This window comes from Ursus americanus, chromosome 11 (genome assembly GCF_024610735.1).
Source record: "Ursus americanus isolate L20-20 chromosome 11, mUrsAme1.1.p, whole genome shotgun sequence".
Classification (NCBI taxonomy): Eukaryota; Metazoa; Chordata; class Mammalia; order Carnivora; family Ursidae; genus Ursus; species Ursus americanus.
In genome coordinates, this window is record NC_142137.1 from 64,551,233 (window position 1) to 64,568,870 (window position 17,638).

Consider the following 17,638-nt stretch of genomic DNA (forward strand, 5'->3'; position numbering starts at 1 on the left):
TTTTCCCCCAAAAGAATTAGAGTACATGGTGTTTTTTCCTCTCTATTGTGTTACTCAAGAACAGAAATACCATAATAATCATGTTATCTGAAAAAATAAAAGTCCAAAGACAAATCAAAAGGCTAAGAAAACAACAAAGAAAACTATTAATATGGGCTCGACTCAAACATACAGAAGAGAGTTAACAGATTCATGAGCAGGAAATGACACGGACCTTCGGAAAGTGGTGATGACTTAGTGTTCCAGACAAACACAAAAGGGTCCCACATTTTTGTGATGGAAAATTCTAAGACTACAAGAAAAAGATTTTATGGGGGCGCCTGGGTGGCTCAGTCGTTAAGTGTCTGCCTTCGGCTCAGGGAGTGATCCTGGCGTTCTGGGATCGAGCCCCACATCGGGCTCCTCTGCTGGGAACCTGCTTCTTCCTCTCCCACTCCCCCTGCTTGTGTTCCCTCTCTCGCTGGCTGTCTCTATCTCTGTTGAATAAATAAATAAAATCTTAAAAAAAAAAGAAAAGAAAAGAAAAAGATTTTATGGCTAAATACTCAGAAGCAAAGCTTCCTATCCTTGGCATTACTGACATTTTGGGCTGGTCAATGTGAAGTAATTTTCTGCTGTGAGGGGCTATCTTGTGTACTGAAGGATGTTTACCAGCATCCCTAACCTCTATCCACTAGACACCAAAAGCACCCCCCCACCGTTGTGACAACCAAAAAATGTTTTCAGACAGGCAGAACCTAAGAATGTGGCCAAGTAGGAGGATCCTGAGCTCCCCTCCTCCCATGCACACACCACAGCTGTAGCTACATACGGAGGAACTCGCCAAAGAATGACCTGAAGACTCTCAGAACAGCTCTTAGACAGCTGTAAGTATGAAGACGAAGCCACATCAAGAAGGGAAAAAGGGACAAAGACGTGGTCAGGTCAGGAACCAAACCCCGGAACTGACACTCGCAAGTGAGAGGGGCTATCACAGGTGCAAAGGTCCTCCCTGAAAAGTGAGAGATTACAGCCCCACACCAGGCACCCCCCACCCTGGGAATCTGCACAGGAAGATAAGCTCCCATTACTTGTTTTTGAAAATCCACCGGGCTTAACTTCAGGAGAACTGGAGAGCTAGAGGAAACTGAGATGCCACGCTTAAAGGGACCATGCACAATCTCACTTGCTCCGAGACCCACCACAGAGGCAGCAGTTTGAAGACTGCCCGGGCCATACATGAAGGAAATTCACTAACTAGTTTTAGGGAGCATGCCAAAGGAGCAAGGTTCTATAAGAAGTTTATCCAAGAATAGAAATTCTTCTTGCTCTCCTTTCAGCCTAGACATCTGATGCTGGTGGGCACCAGTCTGACACTATCCATATACCTAGCTACCACTGCATGTCCTAACCCAGAGCTCCCCTGCAGACCTGCCTTGCCAAACCCGCCTTCCTGGCATGCATTCCTTGGCTCTTGTCCCACATACCCGGCAGATAGCCTTGGTAGAGACTGTTGCCCCTAAAAGCAACTCCTGCTGGGAAAGTGAGGGGGCATCCCTGCCCACCAGTGCACCTGCTGGAATCATGGCCCAGTCACAACAGAAGGGTGCACACAGCCAACACAGGGGATACCCCTAAAACAACTGGTTCTGGTGACTGTATTTCTAGGCCCCACAGCACACCTTCCATATAAGGCCACTACCTTCAATGCCAGGAGTCATAGCTAACCTACCTAACATATATAGAAACAGACAGTCAGACAAAATGAGCAGAGGAATAGGTTCCAAACAAAAGGACAAGACAAAAATCTAAGAACTAAGTGAAAAAGAGATAAGCAATTTACCTAATTAAGAGCTCAAAGTAATGGTTATAAAGATGCTCACCAAACTTGGGAGAGGAGTGGATGAACTGAGTAGATTTCAACAAAAAAAATATAAGGAGCAAATCTGAGCTGAAGAATACAATAACCAAAATGAAATACACAACAGAGGGAAACAACAGCAGACTGGAGGATACAAAAGAACAGATCAGTGATCTGGAGGATAGGGTAATGGAAATCATTCAAGTTGAACAGCAAAAAGAAAAACGAATGAAAAAAATGAGGACAGGTTAAGAGACCTCTGGGACAACATCAAGCATACTAACATTCATATCATAAGGGATACCACAAAAAGAAGAGAGAAAGGGAAAGAAAAGTTAATTTTAGGAAATAATAACTGAAAAATTACCTAATCTGGGAAAGAAAACCCAGGTCCAGGAAGCACAGATACCTCTGAACAAGTTGAACCCAAGGAGGTGCACATGGAGACACATTAATTATTAAAATCCCAAAAATTAAAGAAAAAGAATCTTAAAAGAAGCAAGAGAAAAGCAACTAGTTATGTACAAAGAAACATCCATAAGAGCTGATTTTCCAGCAGAAAATGTGAAGGCCAGAAGACATGATATGTTCAAAGTGCTGAAAGAGAAAAACCTACAACCAAGAATCTCTACCCAGCAAGAAAGATTATTACTCAGAACTGAAGGTGAGATCTAAGAGTTTCCCAAACACACAAGTTAGAGGAGTTCATTACCATTAAACCAGCCTTGCAAGAAATGTTAAAGGGAATTATTTAATCAGAAAAGAAAATACCATAACTAGAAGAAAATCATAAAAGAAAAATTTTCACTGGTAAAAACAAATATTATACATTAAAGGTAGTTGATCAATCCCTTATAAAGCTAGTTATGAAGGTTAAGACAAAAGTAGTCTAATCAACTATATCTACAATAATTAGGAATATGTAACATAAAAAGATATAAAATAGGACATCAAATACATAAAACATGGGTAGGGGATAAAATAGTAATACTTTTAGAATATGTTCCAACTTAAGCCACCATCAACTTAAATAGAGGACTACAAATATAGGTTGTTATATATCAACCTCTTTTGATTATAAACACACACACACACACACAAATAATACACAAAAAAAAATCAAGAGAAAAGGAATAATAGATCAACACTGAAGAAAGTCATCAAATCAGAAGGGAAGAGGGCAAGAGAAAAGAGAACTAGAAAGAAAACTAGAAAACAATGAATAAAATCACAAGTACATACCTATCAATAATTACCTTAAATGTGAATGGACTAAATTCTCCTATCAAAAGACACCAGGTGACAAGCAGACAGAAAAATAAGACCCATCTATATGTTGCCTACAAGAGAATCATTTCAGACCTAGAGACACAGACTTAAAGTGAAGGGATAGAAGATATTCCATGCAAATGAAAGTGAAAGACAAAAAGTTGGGTAGAAATACTTAACATTGGACAAAACAGACTTTAAAACAAAAACTAACAAAAGACAAAGAAGGGCCTTAGTAATAAGGTTACTTATTGGAATAAGTTTATTGGAATAAGGTTATTCCAATAAGGTTGAAGAACTGTAAATATCTATGCACCCAACATAGTAGCGCCTAAGTATATAAACATAGAGAGCAAATATTAACAGAGACAAAGGGACAAAATGTAATATAAGAATAGAAGGGGACTTTAATGCCTCTCTTATATCAATTGATATTTCACCCAGACAGAAAATCAACAAGGAAACAGTGGTTTTGGATGATATGTTAGATCAAATGGACTTAACAGATATACACAGAACATTCCATTTAAAAACAGAATACACATTCTTTTCAAGTGTACATGGAACACCCTCCAAGACAGATCGCTTGTTGATCCACAAGTCTCAATAAACTTAAGATTGAAATCCTATCAAGCAGTTTCCAACCACAATAAGGCAAAAAATAAATTACAAAAAACCCCCCCAAAAACTGGAGGGGTGCTGGGGTGGCTCAGATGGTTAAGGGTCCAACTCTTGGTTTTGGCTCAGGTCATGATCTCAGGGTCATGAGATCAAGCCACATGCTGGGCTCCATGCTCAGGGAGGAGTCTACTTGACATTCTCTCCCTCTGTCCCTCCTTGCTGCTGTTTCTGCTTGTGCTCTCTCAAAATCTTAAAACAAAAAACACCTCAAAAAAAACCCTGGAAAAAATGCAAACTTGTGGAGGCAAAAAAACACACAGTATTAAACAACCAGTGGGTCAATAAAGAAAGAGAAAGTAAAAAAACACCTTGAGACAAATGAAAATGGAAATACAACATCCCAAAATCTCTGGGATGCAGCAAAGCAGTTCTACGAGGAAAGTTTATAGAGATATAGGCCTACCTCAAGAAATAAGAAAAATCTCATCTATTTAACCTTACACTTAAAGGAGCTAGAAAAAGAAGAACAAAGCCCAAACCTAGAAGAAGGAAGGAAGTAATGAAGATCAGAGCAGAAATAAATGAAACAGACTAATAAAACAGTGGAAATGATCAATGAAACCAAGAGCTGGTTCTTTGAAAAGATGAACAAAATTGATAATTAAAATCCTTGAACTTTAATATTCTTTTCTTTTTTTTAAAGAGATGGAGGAAGGCAGGAGGGGGTGGAGAGGGAGAGCGAGAAATCTTAAGCAGGTTCCACACCCAGTGTGGAGCCGGAAGTGGGGCTCAATCTCACAACTCTGAGATCATGACCTGAGCTAAAATCAAGAGTCGGACACTTAACCAACTGAGCCACCCAAATGCCCCTCAGTATTCTTTTCTATCAAAAGTTAATAAGTCACAAGGATGAAAGGTACAGGACGGGAAATATAGTTAGTGGTGCTGTAATAGCATGGTATACTGAGAGATAGTAGTTACACTTGGGATGAACACAGCATAATGTACAGAGTTGTTGAATCACTATGTTGTACACCTGAAACTAAAGTAACATTGTGTGTCAACGTAAATTAAAAAAATACCTATTTCATTAGGTGGCTTTGAGGCTTAAATAAAAAAACATATGTAAAGTGGCTATTAGTAGGCATTCCATAAGTAATAATTGATATTAACCATTATTATTACCACACAGGCAAATAAAAAACAAGGTGAGTCTTATGACTGCCTAGCTTACAGCCTGGAAGCCATACTCAGGGTGCAGCACAGGCAGGACTATAAACAGAGCCCAGAGGTCTCCTCGATATGAGAAGACAGAGAGGCCAGAGCTCTGGGAGGCCAAGGCAGCCAGAATTTGTGAGGCAGACTATTGGATATGGAAACAGAGAGAGAGACAGGGAATGGGAGGGAGGAAGTGAGAGGGAGCTCCTGAGATATTCAGAGGGATCCTTTCAAGTCTCTGGCTGAGAACTGATCTGTAAGTGCATGAGGTTGGGAGGCTGGAGAAAGTATTATCAGAAAGTAGGACAAAATGGAGCTCACAGAGCGCTAGAAAGAGTTTGCACTCCCAACAGCCAAGTGAAGAGCTCTTGAAATACACACGGCACTGGATGGATTCCTCAGAAAGGTTCTGACTTAGTTGTGGGACTTAATTAGCCTCAGATTAAAGGTTGCCAAGAATCCATCATAACAAAGCTTAAAAGCAAGCTTCAAGCCAATCTGCAAGTGACTTATCTACGTGCCAGAGTAAAACCCACCACTCAACCCAATACAACAAGATCCAGCCCTCAACAAGATTAAAACAAAACAAAACCTCACAAAATCTATGATCTTGTCAAAAATTGCCAGCTTGCAAAGAAACAGAAAAATAGGACCCATAGAAAGAGGGGGATAAAAAATAGCACAGAAATAACAGAGGTGGTGAAAGTAATAGTCAAAGACCTTCAAACAGCTATTATAAATATTATACATATGCACAAAAATGCTAAGGAAAGCATGAACATAATGAGGTAAGGGAAAATATAAGACCCAAATGGAACTTACAGAAGTAAAAATAAAATACCTGAAATGAAAAATAAATTAAGTACAATTAACAACAGGTTAGACACTGCAGAAAAGAGCAATGAATTTGAAGACACAGTAACTGGAGTTTTTTTTTTTTTTATATTGGGTTGTTATTGGTGCTTCTAAGTAGGTGCGTTTAGAGTGTGATACAGGCAAATTCAATATATCAAGACGATTGTACGGCATCTGTTCATAAATTATAATACTACACAAACTATTCAAGTCATACAAAACCACTTTTTCAGTGTCTTCTCAATTGAGAAGGATCCTATTCAGCATGCTTCCCCTCCTCAGGTGGTTCATACTGAGCAAGATTTATGTTCAGTTTTTTATTTTCTTCAACAATAGCTTTATATTTCTCTTTCATTTCTGCTAATTGTAGGCGAAGCAGACCTATTTCTGGATTTTCTGGGTTAGCAGCTTCTAAGTGATGCTTTAAAAAGTCCAAAGCACTATTAGGCTTCCCTGGTTCTTCATATAAGGCTACCAATACCTTCTTGGTCAGCGTGTCCAGCACCCCTGACTTCTTCAAGTACCTCCAGAACTGCTCGCGCTTCGAGTGGTCGGCTTTGTAACGGGCCGCAGTGACAGCAGCAGCAGCATAGCCGGTGCCCGCGACTGTCTGGTGGGCTCCAGTAACTGGAATTTTTATGTATGATGAATTATTTTTATTTTTTATGTATGGTGACTTATTAAATGGTTTCATAGGAGTTAACCAAATATTCAAGCATTTGCTAAATAATATTTTTCTTTTTTTCCTGCTGATGTATGATCCAATCGTTATCAAATACAAAGTTGCCTGAATCTGGGCCTTTGAATGTGGACATTACTCTGTCTCATAATGAGTCACAGTGCTTCAATTATTAGAGCTTTACAATACATTTTAACATCTGATAGGCAAGTCTTCTTTCATCACTCTACTTTTTCAAAATTTCTTAACCATTCTTGCAGGTCCACTCCTCAAGATGATCCCGGGAACTTCACTACATTTCAAGATGTTATTGAAAACACATAATTAAAAAAAAAAAATGAAGCATCTTTATAACACTCATTTTTTCTTCCACGGCTCTCTTTCTCTTCATCTTTTGAGACTCTTAGTAAAGTTTTGTGATTATTTTTATATAGGTGCCTCTTTTTTCCTTAGGTTTCCAAAAATAAACAATTACATGTTTCCCAATATTTTTACTCCTCTAATAGTGATATACTTTATTTGCTTCAATCCCTACTGTACTTAATTTTCTGTTCATTTATCACTAAGTCAATCCTATACTCTCCCCAACTTATGTAACTATTCTTTCAGTAAATGAAAATATGACAGGTATTTTACCAAATTCTTGCTCTGCTCTGATGTGAACTGAATATTTTTCTGAGGATTCCGTGCTCTATCTTCTGTACTGGGCCTTCTGTTTCCTAGATTTCACACCATCTTTCTTCTTGGTGTCTCCAATCAGACCAATGCTTATAGAGGTGTTGATGGAGGTCAGTGAAAAAGACTTTTCAATAACTGGTGCTAGGTTCACTGGGATCATATATTAAAAACAGTAAAACTGGCTTCTTTTTCAACCACACACAAAAATCAATCCCAAGCGGATTATAGATGTAAATGTGAAATGTAAAACAATAAACCTTCTAGAAGATAACACAGCATATCTTCATACCACCAGGATATAAAAAGAGTACTTCAATAAGACACAAAAAGCACATAAATTGACAACTAAAAACATCTGCTCTTCAGGAAGCCTGGGTGGCTCACTTGGTTGATCATCTGCCTTTGGCTCAGGTCATGATCCCAGGGTCCTGGGATCGATCCCCCCCACTGGGCTCCCTGCTCAAGGACAGAAGTCTACTTCTCCCTCCGCCCCTCCCCCCTGCTCTTGCTTGCGCACTCTCACGCTCTCTTTAGCATGCTCTCATTCAAATAAATAAAATCTTTAAAAAGACAAAAAACAAAAAAAAAATCTGCTCCTCAAAAGACACTGTAAAGACAGTAACATGCCAAAGAGTGGAAGAAATTTGCAATACATTTAACTAATAAAAAATGAGTATGAAAAATATGTTAGAACTCCTCCACATCAATGAGAAAAAGACAAGCAATCCAACAGAAAAACGGACAAACGGCAAGCACTTCGCAAAAAAGAGGTTACCTAAGAGGTCAATAAACACACAAAACAGTGCTCAATTTAATTAAAAAATCAGCAAAAGACAAAATAAAACCACAATGACACACCATTCAGCTGATTAACCAAAACGCACAAGTCTGGCAACCGCAAGTACTAGCAAGGACATGGAGCAAAACGAACTTACACACATTTGGTGTGTAATTATGACTTCAGAGAACAATTTAGCATTATTTGGCAAAAGGGAAGATTTGCAGAACTTATGATCCAGCACTGCCACTTCTGGATATATACTCTAGGGACAGCTTGCCTGTGTGCTCCAGCTGACATAAATAGAAGAATCTTCATGACAGTTTTGTTTGTAATAAACTAAAAACTGAAACTAATTCGGGGTTCCAAAACAGGACAATGAACAGATAAATTACAAGTTAGTCAAAGAGTGAGTAGTGTCTAGCTACACAAATAAACTACAACTATGAGCAGCATGAGCGAATCAGGATAAAAAGAATACGTGCTGTATGAATCTATTTGCATAAGTTCAAAAAATGGAGAAAACTAAAGTATATTAATTATACGGATAAGAATCTATGTGATAAATTAAGCAGGGAATAATAAGTTCCTAATTCATGGTACTGATTTAGTAGCAGGTGAAGAACAGGACACACGATCGCATCACAATGAGCATACAAGGGGGTGTCAAAGATGTTGGGAATGTAACTACTGACTCAAGTGGTGGGGACTCAGGTTTTCTTCTTCTTAAGCCACACAAATATGTCATATACTCTTCTGTATTTGTAGGTCATAATAAAACTTTTTAAAAAACACTTAACGGTCTGCAGATGCCCTCATTAAACCTCTGCAGCTCACAAACTGCCCTTGCCTACCCTGTAGGATTTTCTAGAGGGTGAACCTGGAACACTCCTGCTGTGGGAATGCAGGCACAGCAGGCACGGCTGAAGGAGGGGACTAAGGGAAAGCCTATGTACCGCATATGAGACACCAAACAACCTTCCCTCTCTCCAAATTGACTACCACATTCTTTACCATTAGTTAAATCTTTCTCTCATTGATATGAACTTACTAAGTTCAATATATCAATTTTAACATGTCACATGCCAATCCTTATGTATTACTGTATCACCAGTACGCCACAGGTTTCATCGGTCTCTAATTATTCTATGGCCCTACTGAGTCCCTGCACGGACAACACTGTCTTTCTGGCTGGCAGCACATCATCCGTGTTCTCCATGGAGTGCTTAGAGCAATTATGCCTATGATCATCACCATGGTTAACTTGTGGTTGAGCTGTTGTTGGTTTGTGCGTGTATGGGAATATTAACTTTGAAAACATAGTCTGCGACAAAAATGCAGTATTACTTTGTTTTCGAATTTGATCATAGCCAAAAAAGAGTTAAGACTCACCTCAGCCACTTCCTTTTGAAAAGTCAATGTCATCCGGGTTCTGCCATAAACAAAAGGTCCATCTCTACAAGAAACATTTTCAAGCCACTTGATAATCAGCGGAGTTGATACATTAAAAGGCAGATTTCCAATAATATGTATATTTGGAGGATCTGGTTAGCAGAAGAAAAAATAACTTGTAATGATTTTATCAATGGATTCTGAATATAATTTTAGTTAAGAGTTAAATCAAACTGGATACTAATAGTATCAAACAAAAATATATGAAAAGATATGACTAAGTAGTTTTCAGTCCATTTATTCTTCAAAAGCAACGTTTTCTCACAATCAGCTTTGAATTATTAAGAAAAAAATTCTACCTTAATTAGTGCTCAAAGTCCTCAGGTTTTTTGGCTTAGGAAAAATATGAAAAAGATCTAGTTTGGGGGAAAAGACAATTTGATCTGAATATGATGTAGTCAAAGTGCCTGTGGGGCACCCAGATGAAGCTGTCAGAAGGTCAGAGGCCACGAAGGGGATAGGCTGCATGTAAAGGTGGAAGTGTCTGCAGTATACATGTGGTCAGTGAAACCACAGGAGCAGAGTCCTTCAGGCCAATCTGCAGCACAAGAGAAGATGCTCAAAAAAGAAAAATCTCAGAAACAACGTCTAAGAGGTGGGTGGAAAAATAACCACCAGCAAAGAATAGCTAGAGAAAGCTCACACAATGTAAAAGGAAGAACAGGAGGACCTGGTATCAGGGAAGATAGGAGCAGAGATAACTTCTGGAAGGGAGAAGGTAACAGCCACATACATGCCTGAGAGCTCAGTCAGATAAGGTTTCATTTTTTTTTTAATAATAATATTTTTTTATTATGTTAGTCACCATACAGTACATCCCTGGTTTTCAATGCAAAGTTCCATGATTCATTAGTTGCGTATAACACCCAGTGCACCATGCAATACATGCCCTCCTTACTACCCATCACCAGCCTATCCCATTCCCCCACCCCCCTCCCCTCTGAAGCCCTCAGTTTGTTTCTCAGAGTCCATAGTCTCCCATGCTTCATTCCCCCTTCTAGTCAGATAAGGTTTCAAAGAGGAAATTAGGAGGTCACGGTGACTCCAGCATGGCTGGGGCAAGGCTGGAAACCCGCAGGTATGTGCTTAGAAGAGAATGGCATGTTGGAAGGCAGAGACCGGCAGTGCCAAACTCTCTGAAGGAGCCTGGCCGTGGAAAGGCTGGAGACAGGAGGCAGTTAGATGGAGGTGCACCAGTGGCCCCTCCATTTGCTCTAAAGTAGTACACCCCACCTATCGATGTACGCCAAGGAACTGGCACACAACAGGTACCCAATAAACAGTCTAGAGATGAAGAGTGCCTTGGCTGGTCATTGAATGTGAGACCATGGAAATTAGGTGGGACATGGTTTACTAAAACGTTTCTTTTTTCACAATTTGGAAAAAGTTAACACTTCATAGTTTATCCCATCCTTATGCGGTATCATAAAAATAGCAAGTTTATTTGAAGAGAATTTTAAACATTTGAAAAACATGAGACAAGTAAATTAGAATTAAGAAAAAGGAATTAGATTTATTATTTTGGAAGAAAAGCAGAATAAAATTAATGCATACCACCTATTTAATTCTGTTCTGATAATATTTAATATAAATGTATAACATTTGTAATATATAACATAAATATTTGTAATATAAATAATTATATAAAAAATAAGAAAACAACCCCAAATCACTTACCATCTTCCCACTGTCTTTTAAGACTTTCTGGAAAAGCCCTTTCTATCTTAAATGTCAACACATCTCCATGGACAATTTTCAGTTTTCCGGGTGCTGCATCAGAAAGCATCTAATTTACAAAAAAGTCAATAAAATGAGCTCATACTTCAGAGAACAGTGAAACACATACACTCCTCCTCTTTCTATATATATATATATATATATATATATATATATATATATATATATATATATATATTTATTTATTTATTTATTTATTTATTTTACTTCATATCTGTGCATCATTAAATCAATCTGAAAAGCCAGAGACTAAGAGTGATCACTAATGAACTAAGAGTTTACCACATCTACTGCAATAGACAACCACGGTGTTTCACTTCCAACACATATGAATGACCAGTGATGGTAAAAGACAATAGCAGAGCAATAGCTTATAATTTCACAAATAGTATATTAGCATAATTCTGACGCCCAGAATGATTAGCATTTCTGGATAGATTTAGCAAAAACTCAACTCCTATATGCAAGTTTTGTTTTTGTTTAAGATTTTTATTTATTTATTTGAGAGAGAGAGAGAATGAACAGGGAGGAGAGGCAGAGGGAGAAAGAGAGAAACAGACTCCCCGCTGAGCAGGGAGCTCGATGCGGGGCTCAATCTCAGGATGGAGATTATGACCTAAACCGAAGGCAGACCTTAACTGACTAAGCCACCTAGGAGCTCCTCTAGCTCCAAGTTTTTAAATTATAGACTAAGGACATTATAATATTGAGAACTATTTAGCAGTAAATCATAAACATGAACTTAATTCAATTAATCTTTATAGCCTAAATATATACAAAGAATTTTACATATTACCAAGAGCTACAACCTAATCTACCGGTAGATTCAAACAAAGTAGAAAGTCATTTGTCATTGCCAAGCTACATGTGGCACCCTGAGACACTCCCCTGACATTCCTAATCTTACTAATTCTTGATCCACAGGCACTTTCAACCTAATGAATTAATTATCCTGCATGTTTTACCAACAGCTACCTCCCAGCCTATTTCTACTTTTCAACCATTTGCTTTCCTTTCTTTTCCTTTAGCCTAAGTATAAAAAGAAAAAAGGGTGGGGAGGAGTACTCTTTTCTTTCTTATTTTTCTTCATTTTATCCACCTTATTAGCACCATACCTTGAGAAATGCTCTCACAGTACTAAAGCGTTGGCACCCAACTGAAAAGACCCTTGAAGCTAAGCCATCTATACATTTGTATTGCATTAAGGGCCCCTTTACCCAACATAAAACCCTTTACCCAACATAAAACTTGATTCTTAGAGTCCTTGGTTTAAAAAAACAACAAGAATGACAACAAAAAACCCAACCCAGATGCAGTCCCTGATGCTTACAAAGTTTAAAATGCAGGAGTGAATGCAATCAATGAGAACATCCTTGCTAAAGTAGATTACAAGTAAGAGGTGACCCTCTTTCTTACCTCAAGGAACTCAGACACCCTTGACTCCAAACCAGGGAACTTTTGCCCTGAGCATCCCTTGGTCCTGCTTCTCGAGCTCAATTAAAGCTGATTTTCTCTCCTAACCCTTCCCTTGCCTAATTCTGGCAACTGACAGGAAGGATGAAAGAAACATCACACAAGCCAGAGAGGAGACCCTTGACTAAGGCACCCAATTTGTAGATTACTCCTGCCCTTGGGTTAATGCTGATCCTCGCAAATGCTTCTTTACAGCATTTACAACATAGTACGTTGCAATTGTGTATAGAGAGCCTTCTTTCCCATATAATAACATATGCTCCTTAATGGTAGTACCTATTTCTCATCTACTTTAATGTCCCTTGCAACTATAACAGCACAAAGGAAGTGCTTCACATTTTTGACAAGTGAATGACCAACTGTAAAACTGGAAACTTCCCCTCCAAGACAGATTTGAGGTTCCCAAAATCTGTAAGGTCAAGAAACTTGCAAAGATTTATTTCACTGATAAATCAGGTAGAACTACATAAGTAATGTTTCAGAAATACAGAGCTGAAATGCTTATACTGGTAAGAAGCTACACATTTTCAATTTGGGAATCATCTAGTTTGGTATGTTTTGTCATGGTAGTTTAGCAAAAATAACTGCATACCTCTGATATGAATGTACTTACAGATTATTTTAAATTACCAGATTTGCTAAAACTTAATCTGACGAGTTCCAGACAATAAAGCATCAAAAACATAATAACCTCAATATACTATGAATAAAAAAGGAGCTAGCTCTCTGTGGGACAGGCTCTTACTGTATAAAAACTGTATTTAATGATAGCATTTACTATCAATGAAGAATTTTAGTTTTTTTCTATAATTATGCTTCACATAATTAAAACAAATTAGCATACCAAAAACAAAGAGGCAGAAGAACTAAAAGCTTAGGCTTCATGATATCGATACATAGAAAGTAATAAAGTAATTAGTAATTAAGACTACAACAAAACAATGTAAACTTGGCTCTCTGGCATTAATATACATGCTCCAATAACCACATTTGAAATGTTCATTTTTTCCCACAATAACACACATAGCTGCATACCAGAAAACTTAATATAACATACATTAGCCTTTCTTTCCTAGGTTTAAAGTTGCATTTCTATCCTATTTCTTTTGAATTCCCCTTCAGGCTTAAGTCTCAGTCAATGACAAAGCAAAATCTTCCCATCCTTTAAAAGGTGTACCTTTTTTTTTTTTTTTTAATCCCTCCTCTTCTAAGCAGGGAGCCTGATGTGGGGCTCGATCCCAAGACCCTGGGATCATGACCTGAGCCGAAGGCAGACACTTAACGACTGCACCCAGGTGCCCCTAAAATGTGTACCTCTTCTAAGACCACTTTGTAGCTTGATCTTCCGCTTTCAGACTCCCTCCTGCAGAAGGAGTGAACACTGGTGACCACAGCTTTAAATGAAGGTCTTTGAAGCAATTATGGGGGGAAAAAACACTATACAAAGTGAAATCAGAGCATGATTACAGACAATAACTATTTAAACACCTAATGATACTCTGCAATGACACACAAACACTTTCTAACCAACCACTAGAGAAAGATGTTTTCATTATCATGACAATATTTGGGGGATGGTGGAGAGGTGGGAAAGATCACTATTACAGACCTTCAAGAACACTGCTATGTTACACTTTAAAACCCTGTTGGTGTTAGCTTATAATGTGTTCAAAGGCACAGCTGCCTATGAATCCAAGTACTTGATTACAGTCAAATGAGTATTCTTGCAGACACTCTTAAATTGTTCTATCATTTTTATTTTAGTTTTCAATCCTAAATCCTTCCAAAACAAGATTTAAGTCAGCTTAGAGTAAAAGGCATTCATTAGATAAGGCCGTAAAAGAAGAAACAGAAAACCAAACCATGAAAAGGAGAAGCACGTATGTAAATCCTAAAGGTGTTAACTCTCACAATTTATATACTGAATTATAGAATTCTTAGTCTGTACTGGAAATAATTATACTAAATCCCCATGAGAGAAAATGATTTTTTCTAGTATTAAGTTTTATAAGGGGTATAGGGAACAAAATGATGGAGAATGCCTTTTTAAAAAATGAGGCTGGGAGCCTGCTTCCTTCTCTCCCACTCCCCCTGCTTGTGTTCCCTCTGTCGCTGGCTGTCTCTCTGTCAAATAAATAAATAAAATCTTTAAAAAAAAATAAAATAAAATAAAAATAAAAATGAGGAAACAAATGCAGGAGAATTCTTCATTTGGTGACTTAAAACATCTCTCTCTTCTAAGTCAAGGTCTTAGAGATAGCTTTTCTATAGGGGGCAAGTTAACTATGGTCCACCTAGGTAATTTGTTGGTGATCTAATCTGATGAGGAAATAATTTATGCAACTCTTGGAACTTAGACACAACTAGAAATTCCTTGAGAACAAAGAACTATATTGACTGGTCATTTTGTATTTTTTATGCCACTTTCTTATCATGAGGGGCTCATGGCAACCAGCATTGTACAGTGAGCGAAATCATTAATTACACAGCCTGGTGATATTACCTTCTTCCTGACCTGCTACATAGTAGGAACCCAAACATTGTTGAAGTGCTGGGCAAAAGTGTTAGGCAAACTATATGAGAATGAAAGAATGTATAATGCAGAATATGACAGGTGAAAAACAAAATTTGTATTCTTCTATAGAACACATAAAAAAGACTAATGCTATTATTCAAAAGGAATTTAAGATGTTATAATAGACTTTTCTTTAGGGTGAAGATTATAGCATGATTTCAAAAAGTCAACTTGTTACAGGACAAAACACATAGAGCAGAAATTCATTTACTCAGCCTCATCAAGGATTTTGAGATTTGATTTAGTAAACTTTCTATTCAACCAGTGGTTAACATTTCTTAAAAACAAAGTTACATAGTATCATATCATATCTTTTTCTTGTCCAGTTGCTGTGGCTAGGACTTCTAGTACTATGTTGAATAAAAATGGCGAGAGTCGACATCTTTGTCTTGTTCCTGATCTTAGAGGAAAAGCTCTGAGTTTTTGACTATTTGAGCATGATATTAGCTGTGAGTTTTTCATAATATTATGTCGACGTATGTTCCCTCTAAACCTATTTTGTTGAGTTTTTATCATGAATGGATGCTATACTTTGTCAAATGCTTTTTCTGCATCTATTGAGATGATCATGGTTTTATTCTTTCTCTTTTTATTTCTTTCTCTTATTAATGTGAGGTATCACATTGATTGATTAGCGAATACTGAATCACCCCTGCATTCCTGGAATAAATCCCACTTGATCATGGTGAATGATTTTTTAATGAATAACAATGAAGTAGCAGAAAGAAAAATTAAGGAAACAATCCCATTTATAATTGCACCCAAAATAACAAAATACCTAGGAACAAACTTAACCAAGGAGGTAAAAGACCCATACTCCAAAAACTATGAAACACTGATGAAAAAAATTGATGACACAAGTGTAAAGATATTCCATATTCATGGACTAGAAAAGCCAGTATCACTAAAATGTCCATACTACCCACAGCAATCTACAGGTTCAATGCAATCCCTATCAAAATACCAAAAATTTTCACAGAACTAGTACAAATTACCCTAAAATTTATATGGAACCATAAAAGACACCAAATAACCAAAGCAAACTTGAAAAAGAACAAAGCTAGAGCTTTCACAATCCCAGATTTCCAGACATACTGCAAAGTTATAGCAATCAAAATAGTATGGTACTGGCAAAAATACAGGCATATAGATCAATGGAGCAGAACAGAGAGCCCAGAAATAAAACCATGCTTCTTCGGTCAATTAATCTTTGACAAAGGAGGCAAGAATATATAATGGGGAAAAAGATGGTCTCTTCAACAAATGGTGCTTGGAAAACTGGACAGCTACATGCAAAAGAACGAAACTCTACCACTTTCTTACATAATACATAAAAATAAACTTAAAATGGATTAAAGATCTAAATGTGAGACCTGAAACCACAAAACACCTAGAAGAAAATGTAGGCAGTAATTCCTTTGACATTGGCCATAAAAATATTTTTTCTAGATATGTCTCCTCAGACAAGGGAAACAAGAAAAACTAAATTACTGGGACTAACCAAAATAAAAAGCTTTTGCAGAGTGAAAGAAAACATCAACCAAACATAATATCCAAAATATATAAAGAACTTCTACAACTCAACACCAAAAAAACCAAATAATTCTATTAAAAAATAGGCAGAGGACCTGAGTAAACATTTTCCAAAGAAGACATATAGATGGTCAACAGACATGAAAAGATGCTCAACATCACTAATCAGAGAAATGCACATAAAAACCACAGTGACATATCCCTTTATACCCATCAGAATGGATAAAATAAACACAAGAAATAATAAGTGTTGGTGAGGAGGTGGAGAAAAAGGAGTCCTTATGTACTGTCGGTGGGAATGTAAATTGGGATAGCCACTGTGGAAAACAGTACGGAGGTTCCTCAAATATTAAAAATACAATTACCATAAAATCCAGTAATTCCACTACTGGGTATTTACCTCAAAAAACTAAAACACTAACTTGAAAAGATATATGCGCCCCCTTGTTTACTGCAGCATTATTTACAATAGCCACGATATGGAAGCAGCCCGCATGTCCATGGATGGGTGAATGGATAAAGAAGATGTGGTGTGTGTATATATATATACATATGTATATATGTATATACACACACACACAATGAAATATTACTCAGGCATAAAAAAGAATGAAATCTTCAAATTTGCAGCAACACAGATGGACCGAGGGAATATAATGCTAAGTAAAATAAGTCAGTCAGAGAGAGACAAGTACCATATGATTTCACTTATATGTGGAATTTAAAGAACAAAACAAACAGAAAAGAGAAAAATAGAAAAACAGAATCTTAAATACAGAGAACTAACTAGTCATTGCAGAGGGGATCTGGGTGGGGGAAGAGGTGAAACAGATAAAGAGAATTAAGAGTACATTTACCTTGATGAGCACTGGGAAATGTACAGAATTATTGATCATTATACTGTATACCTGAAACTAACACTGTATGTTA

At 37.4% G+C, this 17,638-nt stretch overlaps 1 protein-coding gene and 1 pseudogene across 4 annotated transcripts in view; both read right to left on the bottom strand.

Moving 5' to 3' along the window:
• TFB1M (transcription factor B1, mitochondrial) overlaps window positions 1-17,638 on the bottom strand; it is a 73,986-nt gene that overhangs the window by 43,148 nt on the left and 13,200 nt on the right. For 3 of the 4 annotated variants that reach the window (XR_015726154.1, XM_087865599.1, XM_045805403.2), the window contains exons 3-4: window positions 11,068-11,176; window positions 9,331-9,482 (exon numbers count right to left, since the gene is read on the bottom strand). The exons of the other annotated variant lie outside the window; for it this stretch is intronic. Coding sequence is in view for 2 of the 3 variants with exons in the window: in XM_087865599.1 (XP_087721725.1) it covers window positions 9,331-9,482; window positions 11,068-11,176 (261 nt within the window). In the remaining variant the exon portion in view is untranslated. The remainder of the gene's footprint in view (window positions 1-9,330; window positions 9,483-11,067; window positions 11,177-17,638) is intronic. 4 annotated transcript variants of the gene reach the window in all.
• Window positions 539-9,323, bottom strand: LOC123797479 (c-Myc-binding protein pseudogene; annotated as a pseudogene).